At 45.0% G+C, this 12552-nt stretch overlaps 1 protein-coding gene across 1 annotated transcript in view; it reads left to right on the top strand.

Annotated features, from left to right (window-relative positions):
* The window catches only part of LOC137436340 (E3 ubiquitin-protein ligase Trim36-like), a 98476-nt gene that overhangs the window by 52318 nt on the left and 33606 nt on the right, over positions 1 to 12552 (top strand). Inside the window, exons 6-8 of the mRNA XM_078765935.1 lie at positions 5324 to 5470; positions 5669 to 5764; positions 5840 to 6093. Of these exons, the coding sequence (XP_078622061.1) occupies positions 5324 to 5470; positions 5669 to 5764; positions 5840 to 6093 (497 nt within the window). The remainder of the gene's footprint in view (positions 1 to 5323; positions 5471 to 5668; positions 5765 to 5839; positions 6094 to 12552) is intronic.

Here is a 12552-nt window from a genome sequence, read left to right as displayed (position 1 = left end):
GCTCAGGGGTTTTTTTTTGGTTTTTTTCAGACTCAGGTTCTATTTTACAGAGAATGTAAATACATGCAATACTGAAGAAGGCAGGGACACTGAGTTAATAATGTAGAAATAGTGGATTAGGGGGAAAGACTTTCCAAGGAGTTTTCACGTGAAAACTCATCCAGGCCCATCAGAGTTCTCCGAGCTCACTGGGAGCTCGGTTGCCCGGAATTGTGATGGCGGACAAGCTTTCTAATGTGGCCATCTGATTTGTACGCGCTGAATCGGAGCACGCAGTCGAGTTGGTGGATGTAAGTCTATGGGTAACCCACCACTTACATCCTGCGAGCAAGACAACCTCCCATTCACAACCACTGTTTGCTTCCTATCACTAATCCAGTTTCCATTCCAGTTAGTTACGACACGAAGCCAGTTAGACAATATTACTTTGTGTAACACACTAAACGATGGAGAAAAAACCCACAGGTGACACTGAGGATGACAAAGGACAGTAAGAAACCTCTGAGTCAGATTCCAGAGTTCACGTGAGAAAAGAAACTGCAATCACATTTGCACAACCAGTCACATTTGAACCAGTAATGTGGCAAAAACGATGGGACGCTGGCAATTTTACACCTGCGTTACTTAAGTATATGCGGGAAAAGCACGATTGGCATATGAGGATTGCACGGTGGGGACTCATTCTTACAGAAGGTAGAAAGAAACATCATTACTTTTAGAAGAGATAAAATTACATCATTTAAGGAGGATAACTGCCGAAGGCCGAAGCAAGTATAAAGGTTTCTAGTGCTGACGTCCAAGTTAGGAAGTGGTTAAATTAAATAAGTGTGAGGTGCTAATAAGTGCGAAAAGTTCGGTTTTTATAAGGTCACAAAATACACTTTGTGGATCTGACTGATGGTGATCAAGTGCATCTTACTATATTAAATAAAAAATAAGGCAATATGGTGTGTGTGTGTGTGTGTGTGTGTGTGTGTGTGTGTGTGTGTGTGTGTGTGTGTGTGTGTGTGTGTGTGTGTGTGTGTGTGTGTGTGTGTGTGTGTGTGTGTGTGTGTGTGTGTGTGTGTGTGTGTGTGTGTGTGTGTGTGTGTGTGTGTGTGTGTGTGTGTGTGTGTGTGTGTGTGTGTGTGTGTGTGTGTGTGGGTATGTATATGTGTCGTTGGTTGTTATCTCCATAATTTGGGTTTTAGAAGGTGGAATAGAGTCCTCCCAGGACTAAAATGATCTACCCCCGTTTGGGTGAAGGATTGTTGTGAAGTTTTGTTGCTCTCAGAATTTTGCTCCAAGGGCTCTATTCAGGATCGTCGCTGAGCCCCGTGCAGCCTCCAACAGTAGTTAGTTTGTGGTGATGTTCCCAGTGCTGCTTTTTAAGATCTCTGTGAGGTTCTTCTTTATTTATTATGTGAGGATCCTTTCACTTCATTCTTGAGGTCTTGGTATCTGGTCATTTTCTTGATTTCTGCATTATTTAGGCCAAAACCGCTGGGTACTGAAATATCAATCGGCAATGGTGTCTTTGTTGGAACCCATCTGTGGATCGGTCCCATCGGCCGATGGGTCTGACCCGTTTGCGGATCCGCAGATGGGCGACCCATCTGTGGATGCACGAGAAATGACAATGCAGACCCATCGGCCGATGGGTCTGCGCCATCTGCGGATGTGTTGTTCACCTTGAAGGAATGTGTATGCATCAATGGTGGATGAGTATGTTTATTTGAACCTAAAAATAAGCAATTGATGTCATAAATGTTTATAAAGCAGTCCGTGACATGTGGTTTGTCGATAACCGTTTGTCGATAAGATAAAAATAAGATAATGTCGCTCCATTTAAAAACGCTGGTCTACTTCGCTGGTGGCACTGGCAGACTCAGCTCTCCATTGTTTATATAGCAATTCCTGGCATGCCTTAATCACCCCAAAGCTAAAGATGAAGGTGTGGCTTCGTAATCGGGGCATTGTCAATTATATAAACACAATAACGCATTATGTGATTCTTTGAGGCCCTCAGTGTGATTCTATGAGGCCCTATGTGATTCTATGAGGCCCTCAGCGATGGGTCTGACCCGTTTGCGGATCCACAGATGGGTCGCCCATCTGCGGATCCGCAAACGGGTCAGACCCATCGGCCGATGGGACCGATCCACAGATGGGTTCCAACATCTTTTCCATTTTGTTCCTGAGCACTATGTCTGGTCGTAGTGCTTTGTTTTCTATGTTCACAATGGATGGAATCATCAGGTCATACGTGAGCATTATGTCCTTGTTTTCAATGATGGCTTTTTTGGTTCATGTTTCCACAAGTTTTGTGGAACTGGGATATTGAAATTTCTGAAGATGTCCCAGTAGATTACTCTACATACATTGTTGTACCTTTGGGTGTAGAGCTGCTCTGACATGAGGTTTTTTTTACATCCTGATAGGAGGTGGCTCGTGCTCGTGTTTCTACCTTGCAGAATCTATACTTGTCCGATTGACTCAGTCCTGCTATCTTTTTAAAGCCATTGGTGTAGTGTCCTTGGTATTGAGCATTAATAATGAATTGTGCTCCATCCCAGTTGAACTGACTTCTTCTTAGCCATTTGTTTATGTGTCTGAACAGTGCATGTCAGAGCAGAAACTCCACCATAAAGTCCAAGGAACTGTCCGTAGAACTCAGATAGAATTGTCGACATAGATATAGTAGACAAATTTGATTTTAGACAAAAGGCATAGATCTAAGGAAGTGCATAAAACAATTTCTAGAGTGTTGAACGTTCCCAAGAGCACACACAGTGAGCTCCATCATTAGGAAACAGAAAGAATATGGAGCTGCTCAAACTCTTCCTAGAGCTGGCTGTCCGACCAAACTGAGCAACTGGGCAAGAAGGACCTTGGTCAGGGAGGTGACCAAGAACCCAATGACGAATCTGACAGAGCTAGAGAGTTCATTGGCTGAGATAGGAGAACCTATTGGAAGGAAGATAGTCTCTGCAGGACTTCACAATTATAGGCTTTATGGGAGAGTGGTCGGACGGAAGCCACTTCTGAAAAAAGGTACATGACAACACACCTGGAGTTTGCAAAAAGGCACGTGAAAGACTGAGTGAGAGCATGGGGCAAATTATTCTGTGGTCTGATGAGAAGAAAATTCAACTCTTTGGCCTGAATGCAAAGTGTTACGTCTGGCGGAAACCAAGCACAACTCATCGGTCATCACCCATATAACACCATCCCGACCGTGAAGCATGATGGTGGAAGCATCATGCTATGGGGATGCTTTTCAGTGGCAGGGACTGGGAGACTTGTAAGAATCAAGGGAACAATGAATGGAGCCAAATACAGATGAATCATTGAGGAGAACCTGCTTCAGAGTGCAAAAGCCCTTAGACTGTGTCGAAGATTTACATTCCAACAGGACAATGACCCCAAGCATACAGCCAAAGCAACACTGGAATGGCTTCAGAACAAGAACATGAAAGCCCTTGAGTGGCCCAGCCAAAGCCCAGACTTGAATCCCATTGAGAATCTGTGGAAAGACTTGAAGATTGCTGTTCACCGACGCTCCCCATCCAACTTGGCAGAGCTTGAAAAAATCTGCAAGGAAGAATGGGGAAAACTCCCCAAATCCAGATGTGCAAAGCTGATACACACATACTCAAGAAGACTCGAAGCTGTAATCGCTGCCAAAGGTGCTTCTACGATGTATTGACTCAGGGGCTTAAATACTGTCGTGTTCCTGGTGATTGAAATCTTCCAAGGAAACGGATTTCCAAACGGGCTTTAACTCCAAGGCATTCAGTCAAGATATAGCGGAGAATACGCGTGGGGGCAAGTGGTGGAGAAGCCGGAGCACTTACCGTCACGGATCCCACTGGCAGTCTTCACTCTGTAATAATTAATGCGAGCCGACTCAGGACGTACTGCACAAAAATAAATGCCGGCTTTATTAAAAGGAATGCCAGTAATACAAAATAATGCATGGTAAATAAAATCCTAAATTGGGACGTCCCCACACTCAGATCCAAATACAGACGAAAGGGAAAAATAATTGAAAATATATGTGTTATTTATGGCACTTATCTCCAATCACTGGTGTATCTCGTCAAGAATAGTCAACAATAGTCTGAGGCCTTGGCGGGGAAAATGTGCTCATTCGCACGGGCTAGGCCTCACCGCGCTTCCGCTCACTCCTAGCCTCGTCGTACTGCAGCGAGCAGGCTGCGCTAGTCCACTCATCGCTCTTGCTTGGAAAACCGCAGCTCTTCCTCCTCACGACCACCAGCAAGATGCCGGAACACGGCCGCCCACGATGAAGCCTCCCCGTGTAAGAGAGCAAAGCGCAACAGTCCACTATGGATCCAGGGTCAGCACTCAGCAGCCCAAGGAAGAGAGAAAATGTCCACCAGCGCATTCCTTTATCATCCAGGTTTTGACGTCATCTGTCCTGCTTTACCAATCAGCGAGTTCCATCTTACCAGTGCTTTCTGTCAATCAAAACCCCCGCCCAATCACCGCTTTTTGGGTGTGTCTCCACGGAGCTGCCTGTCCTGTGCGCTTACCAAGTCGGTGTAATCAGCGGTAGTGCTTCATGCCTGGCTTCCAGTTAGTTTTTATTAATTAGTGTATTTAAATACGCGATTCTGGCTAGGTGTCTAGTGCAGTGGCATAAGGAACAGAGCAATAAATTACAGAGGCAATGACACACGGGATTAATTTACCCATAATCCCTCGCTAATTAACATGCCCCACCCCTCATGATGGGGACGACGATACAAGCTTACCTGACATCCGGTCTACACGAATTTCCCTACTTATGGAACATTGAGGTGGTTCTTCTTCTTCACGACAGTCGGAGCACACTAATCTATACACTCTACCTGAACTAAGTTATCGCTACCCCCCACAAACGTAACAATACTTATGTAAATTAGATATTTCTGAATTTCATTTTGTAATTAATTGTTAAAAATTTCAATAAAAAAAAAAATTCCACTTTGACATTACAGGATATTATGTGTCGATCAGTGACAAAAAATGTCAATTTAAGACATTTCAAATTCAGGCTGTAACAACAAAATGTGAAAAAGTCAAGGGGAGTGAATACTTTCTGAAGATACTGCAACCAAATGTTTTCACATATTAATAGCGTTTTATACTGATCTGCTATTACAGTACAGTCATTATAAACAATGTTTTTCTAAGTTCTCCAACTTTCCTTTCTATTTTGAACATTTTAATTGTAATTACTGCTTTGGAGATAGAACAGTGATTTTTGCTTTCACACTTTAACAGCATGTTGAAAAGCAATGCACGGTACTAATTGGCACTATACTGCATTTGGCAGGTTGTGACATGTCCAGACCACGATGGCGAGCGGCTCAGCTTGTATTGTGAGCCATGCCGGCGCCCACTGTGCCCACTCTGTCGGAATTCAGGAGAACACAGCACACACCGCCTGCTGTCACTGCTTAACGCTCACCGTACTATCAGGGTTAGACACGATTCCATTGCTAAACAACAACTGCGATGTGACATAGTTTTACTGCAGTCGGTCTGCCAGTGATTAAGCTATTATTTAGCCGTAGCCAAATAGTAACAACAGCAGCGAATGCGGAATATAAGAAATGTTTCAGTGTCTGGGAGGTCCTGAGTTGCTGTCGTCTAAAATATTTGCCTTTTTATTTCTTAGGACAAGTTGTCACGAAGTGTTGCTCATCTCATAGGGAAAGAAGATGAAGTCAAAGAAGCCATTGCATCTATTGAAAAGGTTATTGAGGAAACGGAGGTGAGTACAACCCGTCAGGTGCCCCCATCAAAGATCTGACGGTATCTGTTCTTAAGATCCCTTTGCCTTTCTCAGATAAAGGGTCAACGTGCACGGGAGGTGGTCTCCGATGGCATCGACGCTCTGTTAATAGCGTTGGGAGAACGCCGTGCTTCACTGCTGACTGCGGCAGAGTGCAGCGAAAGATGCCGCCTGGCGGAGTTACGGAGGCAGCTCCAAGAAACCAGGGGGATGCTGGATTGTTGGGGACTCGTTGGACTTGCTCAAGAGGTCTTGCGAGAAAATGACCAGTTGGCCTTCGTTTTGGCTGCTCGCCACTTGCACTGTAGGTAAGGCCAACTACAGGGTGCATGCACGCTTAGTCCTTTTACTTATTCCTATATACATGGGTGATGGAGCTCCATACTGGTAGAACTTAAACCATGGATAAGACTTATGACAGCAAAACAAAGCGCAAGAGCATTTAAAAATACAGGCAATTCAGCGTCATGTAAAGATCACTGGATTTTGCGTGAGATTGATTGTCTTTTTCAAGACGGAACTTGCAAGCGCAGTTGAAATTCCTATCCATGCAAAGAAAGAAATGAAATCAAATCAATTGCTGCTGCATGAAACACCCTGTTCCGTTTATTCTTGCTCCGTGAAACACTCACTGTACGTTAGGATCACCCTGTGCCCACATGCTAAGCAAACGAGGAACACGCTGTGCTATGTAAGAGTACTGCAACCCATGCCTGCAGAAAACGGATTTTTTTTGAATGTCGTTTGCAATTTCCCTCTGATCATCATGGGCCTTTGTTTGAAGCTAGTTTTTACCATTGCTCACATTTCTTATTTAGTCAGCTTGGTTGAGGGATGGCTTTGAAGGCCATAAAATACAAATTGATGAGTCTTTCCTTCGTGTTGGGAAAGGAGGTGCACAGACCACACTGCACAAGCGCAAGCACATCCACACTTGCCATGAGAGATGGTTCGAGCCCAAATTTTTACAGCCCAAATTTCCAAGCCCGAACCCCAAAAAATGGGAGTAGGTGGGAATTCGGAATCAATTTCCCACAATTTTCCAGGAATGTTTGGGAAACAATTTACCAGCTTGTTGAACAATACTTGCATGTGGAATTCAAATTGTTTGAAAATGTTGAAGGCCTACTACCATATGATATCCATGCTCATGTATGTGTGGACATCATAGAAGATAACAAGTCAGGACACGACGATGGTTCACGAGCGAGCGGTATTCACTGCCAGGACGGACCGAAACAGGCCTGGACAGGCCAGGCCCGGAAATGTCAAAACGAAGGTTACTGACCTTGAAATGAGATAGAAAATGATGTATAATCAGTTATGAGGTTAGTTAGCTACACAACACCGAAAATTCGGTGAAAAATGAAGAAAAAAAAAGGAAAAAAAAAAAAAGTAATAATAAAATGAAAAATCGAGCTCCGTGAGGCTAGACACATGCCATTGGCCTAACCAAATATCGAAACCCCTTTCAGACTCCACGAACTCCCTCGGAGAAGATGTAGCTTGAACTCGATTACACCCTAAAAAGACATCTTTTTCGGGCGTGGCTCCGCCTACAATGGGCGCAATACGCCCACTCTAGGCAGGACACAACTAGATCATGATATCAAGCTCCCACCCAAGTTTCATCAAGATCGGATGATATCATCGGGTAGTTATGCTGTGGACAGACACACACACACACACACACACACACACACACACACACACACACACACACACACACACACACACACACACACACACACACACACACACACACACAGACAAACGCACACACATGACGAATATAGTGGACACTTGATAACTCGTGAACCAATAAGCACTAAAATATTATCCTGAACCTTGTGTTAACTGGAATTTCAGAAGTCTTTCTCATCTCATTCGCACAAGGATCTGGGCCGACGTTCCACAACGTGGTCAAGCATGGATGTGGACGCCCATTACTAGTTTTAAAGTCCTTAATATAGAAAAAGGCAGGTCCATCTCTGTTCATACTGCTAAGTAGATGTTTCGAACATCGGAGGCTGTTTCACATCATGCTCAGGGGGAAAACTTTTAGACTATCCTTCATACTTTGACAAAGCACAAATATCCTGCGCACATGAAGCGAAAAACAGGGTTAAGCAGTTGGTTTGTGTCCGTATATCTGTCATCAGTTTATGATCAGCAGTTTAAGATCGAGTCACAACGTGTTTAAATTGAATGTTATATACCATATGGAACATGAAGCCTGGTGTTGGCTTAGCGGTTAGGGTACTGGCTAGGGATCCTAGGATCCTGCGTTCAAATCCCGGTCAATCACTGAATTAACGCCGGGGGGGTTGAATCAGCCTGTCATCCTTCCGAGGTCGGCAAATCGAGTACCAGTTCACTGGTAATTCCCTGTATGTTGTAAGAGGTAACCAACAAGGTTGGCGGCAGGAAGGGCATTCGGCCATAAAACATTCCTTCAAAAATGGGACCAGGGTGCCTGAAAAAGGACCAACCTCTGCTCTGCAGGGAAAAATGGCCTCTAAAGGTGGTTCATACCATATGGAACATGAATCGGAATATTAATAGGAAGACAAGTCTTTCTTTTTACCGTACTGTGTCTTTGAATTTGTCCTGATGGTGCATGCGTAGACAGGAGTGAGATAATATTTTTTACCCTGTGTACCTGTTGGGTACTCAAACAGAATTGAAAATCATTCCAAAGAGGAAACCTAGTGTTTTAAGGAGTCATGAAGGAGACAAACAACAGGCATGAATAACTAATGTAACGTGCTTGATAAGGTGATGTCATAGACTGTGTAAAACAGAGGTAAAACCCGGAATTAATTTTTATAGACTTTTTCAATCTTTATTTTATTTAAATTGAGTTATATACTTGAACACTGTAGAACACAAATCGCCTACTAAATACCTGTAAAAACCTCCAGTTTAGCAATACTTGGACATGTTAAATAGTGTGGTGCAATAAGACTACTTCAATAGCGCTAAACTTCTGCATTTTAAAATCATCTTTAAAATCGTTATTATATTAAAATTGAAGTATAGACTTGAACACTGCGCAGGGTAACGTGTTCTATAAACTGTCGAGTTAAGATTTGTATTTTATATGTGTTAGTGTAACTAATTACCAGGTATATCATGTTAGGCCTTGACTTGCCCATTTTCCAGATTTTAGACAGGACCGACACTATGAGGTGATAAGTGATATTATTATTGATATATTCAAAGTGATGTTATTGTAATTATGTTGTCATTATTCACAAACGATGAAAAAAAGCAAAAGGTAAAATGTCAGAAATATCGATGAAATATGCAATTTTAGCTGAAAGATGCTAAGTTGGTTTGACATCTTAAAATTTTGAAAACCAATGGTAAATGCTCAATTTCTGGCATTTAAATCAAATTTCTTCACAACACATATCTTTATCATATACATATGCAATTTTTGAAAATGATAACGTGCATGGTCACGTTGGAGGTTACCTTCACGTCAAGATACAAGGACAATATTATTGCGGATCCGGGGTCGGCGCTCCCCTTACCAAAAGGGGGGGTTAATTCCCTTGTCTTTTACACTGGCCGATTCTCCCGGTCCTTTAGAAGATATCGCGCTCCTTCCGGTCGGAAGCAGGGCGATACTCCTGCCCGAGCCACGGACAAGAAGGAATATTGCCGAGCGGTTTTAGCAATCCGAAGCTTGAGCCGTTAGCGGCAGTCTAAACCCGATTCTAAGCGGTTCCTATATCGTGTCACAGGTATTCAATTGGGGACAGGACGAAAGCGATTGGATGAGAGGAAACCAAAGTGAAAGAAGAACAAATATTTATTTATTACGTACACGAACCCCGAAGAGGAAATGAAAGAAGGTAGAATGTACAAGCAGAGGAAATAAAAGGACACAGGGCAATCCTTCTACACTCTTATATAACACGCCCAGGACAGAACAAACACACTTACACTAAAAGGTGCTGGTGGTGGGAAGGAAGAGAAGGTTTATGCTGATGGCAGGGAAGGAAGGTCCGGCAGATGGCACAGGTGTCGAGGTCCCGCTCCAAGCTTGCGCTCCGGTCCACGCTTTGGTTTCAAGACGAAACCTGGCAACAGCTCCGCGTGCAGTTGAACGCGGCCGGACAATTATATAGCGGGGGGAAGCTGGTACACTGCATACGGCATATGTGCGCTCATCTGCTCGTTCGTCTCCTTGGCTCTCCCAGGCACATCTCTTCAAGTAGTCCCACGCGGCCGCATATATTGGCCACTCGCTTATTAAGCCGCTTGCCTTTTGGATACACCCATCGGTGAGCTTGCCTCGGCCCTGATTGGTCGCGAGCGCTCACCGGTCCGCCCCTTAATGGTGCGTTGAGGGGCCATGCCTTCGTTCCTGGCGCTCCTCCCCCTTCTTCTCCAACTCGGCCGCGTGGCTTATGGCGGCTTGCGGGATAGAAGACCACTCACACTGATGTTGAAAGGAACTTTGGGGCCCACTCTTATTTAATAATGCAAACGCAGAGTCAAACTATTGGGAACAGATCCTTAACTAGAACGCATACTAAGGAGATATCTAAAGAGGTTTCCATGTGTCCTACGTGTTGCAATATGACCTAACTAGGGTGCGACCTTTGACCTTTACACAAAAATGGGAATATTTACAGGGGATTATTTATAAGGGATTATTACAAATATTTACAAAGTGGAGGGTTCTAAAAACCGCAACACTGCACCCTCATTACCTCTAGGGCCGTTCCGGCCCGAAAGAACTTTAACTTAGTGTGACACTCAGGTGTGGTAACCCTCTACTATTAACTTCACCCTGAGTATGACATTTTAAAACAACTAAGTATGTCCCGCCTGCTGCGTTGCATTCTATCTATCAGACTCACGCCCCCAGAATAACCTAATTACTGAATTATTTTGAAACTACACATTGACGGTGGGGAGCATTATTTACAAGGACTACGATTTGGTATTTACACGCGAACCCAGGACCTGTCTTTTGTGAAACAAAAGAAGAACTTTTGAAAAGAGGAAAGGCATACACTGCACTGCACCGATACCACCAGCACCAATAAGCACCAATAAGCACCAATAAGCACCAATATGCAAAAAGCACCAAAGCACCAATATGCACAAAAGCACCATCCGGTGCACAGTCATACATTTCAAATAATAATAACGATGCCTTGCGACATCTTCTCTGCCTGGCCGCTGGTTCTTGATGTTTTCTTGCTTGCTGCCTATTTAGTAATAAAAAAACAAAAGGCACAAAACGTGTCCTCTTTTAATTATGGCCAGCAGTGGCCAACTAAGGGTGGTCCACCTGCATGGCTTAGGTGCCACTTCAACCGTGGTCCGCAAGCAAGATCTCCACTGGCCACAATGGCCGGTCCCCAGCAGAGGTGCCAGGTCCCAAAAGGTGGGGTCCATGAATGTGGTGCTTGGCTACAGACCTGTGGTCCATACAGTGGTGCTCGGCCACAACAACGTGTGGTCCATAAGTGGGGTACCGGTCCAGGCAGGCAGCAGCGAGGGCGCGGGCACACAACTGCGACACCTGCACACTTTCCCCTCGGCACACAAAGACCACGGTCCATGAGTGGGGAAGGAAGACAAAGCAGGATTAGCGGGGTGCAAGGGCGCAAGAGTACACATCAACACAAGGTAATGCAGAGGTGAGGTGCGCAGGAGAGCGAGCCGAGAAAGCTCATCCCTACCGTACGTTCCCCCCCTGTTACCTAATCTACCCGTGCCCTTACCCCGTATTTACACAATTTACAAATCCGTCGCTAACGTCCTGTCTTCCCCATATCTCCCCTAATCCAAATTCGTCAACAATCCCTATAACCAAATTTGCCATCAATCAATTTATCATCAATCCCTCCTAAGGAGGAAGAGATGGAATATAAACAATGTCACCCCACGTCATGATGCGTCTTACATACCAGACATTTGCACAAACCGGTTGTGTGGAGTCCTGTCACCTTGGTGAGTGGATGCGGATGGTGCGAAGAGACTTTCAATCCTAACTACCTTCTAAATGACGTTAACACACTTTACACTACCCGGGGTCTTTCCCTGCCAAACCATTGGCCATTTACACTATGTGGTTCTAGGAACCAATTCCCATTGACCAAACTGTGGTGCTCACCAATTTGGGGTCTCACTCCCCCGATTCTACTCCCGGTGCCCTTGCACAATTTCCGGGCTGGGTCGTGTGGTGCTCCCAGCAGGTCCGCTCACCTGCACACCTCCGCCACTGCAGTTGTCTCCCGAGCTTACCTGCTCCTTACCCTAACCTACCTGGGGAAGGCCCTCTTGCGCTCTCACCCCACTACCGCCCCCTTTGGCGTCGGGCTACCCGGGTCCGTCCTTGGATCCTCGGGCCCCATTGAACTCTAACTGGCTCCCAGAGCCTACCTGTGGCCTCACCTGGCCGACAGACTAACAGTGGCGGAGTGCCCATTTAACCATTCGTACTAACAGACCACACGCCCAGCCAATTTACTCCACTAATGCACCCAACACAACACTTCTGTGCAACTACTCGCACCACAGATGCCAATATCCAACCACAATTTACCTACTCACTCTACCTACTTTTAAACTACCCTGCCCGGGTACTCGTGAGGGGGTTCATCCTGTCCCCACTCACCCTTTCGCACCATACACTCCACTCCACTTATTCCACCATACTCACTCCACACCATCCATTCCATACACCATTCTCACTTGCCACCTGTATTCCACTTGCACACCCGGTGCCCACATACCTG

The sequence above is a fragment of the Myxine glutinosa genome, chromosome 11, assembly GCF_964187855.1.
Source record: "Myxine glutinosa chromosome 11, kmMyxGlut1.1, whole genome shotgun sequence".
In the NCBI taxonomy this organism is placed as follows: domain Eukaryota; kingdom Metazoa; phylum Chordata; class Myxini; order Myxiniformes; family Myxinidae; genus Myxine; species Myxine glutinosa.
The sequence above is the reverse complement of the archived record's forward strand: the minus strand, read 5'-3'. Positions and strand labels throughout refer to the sequence as shown.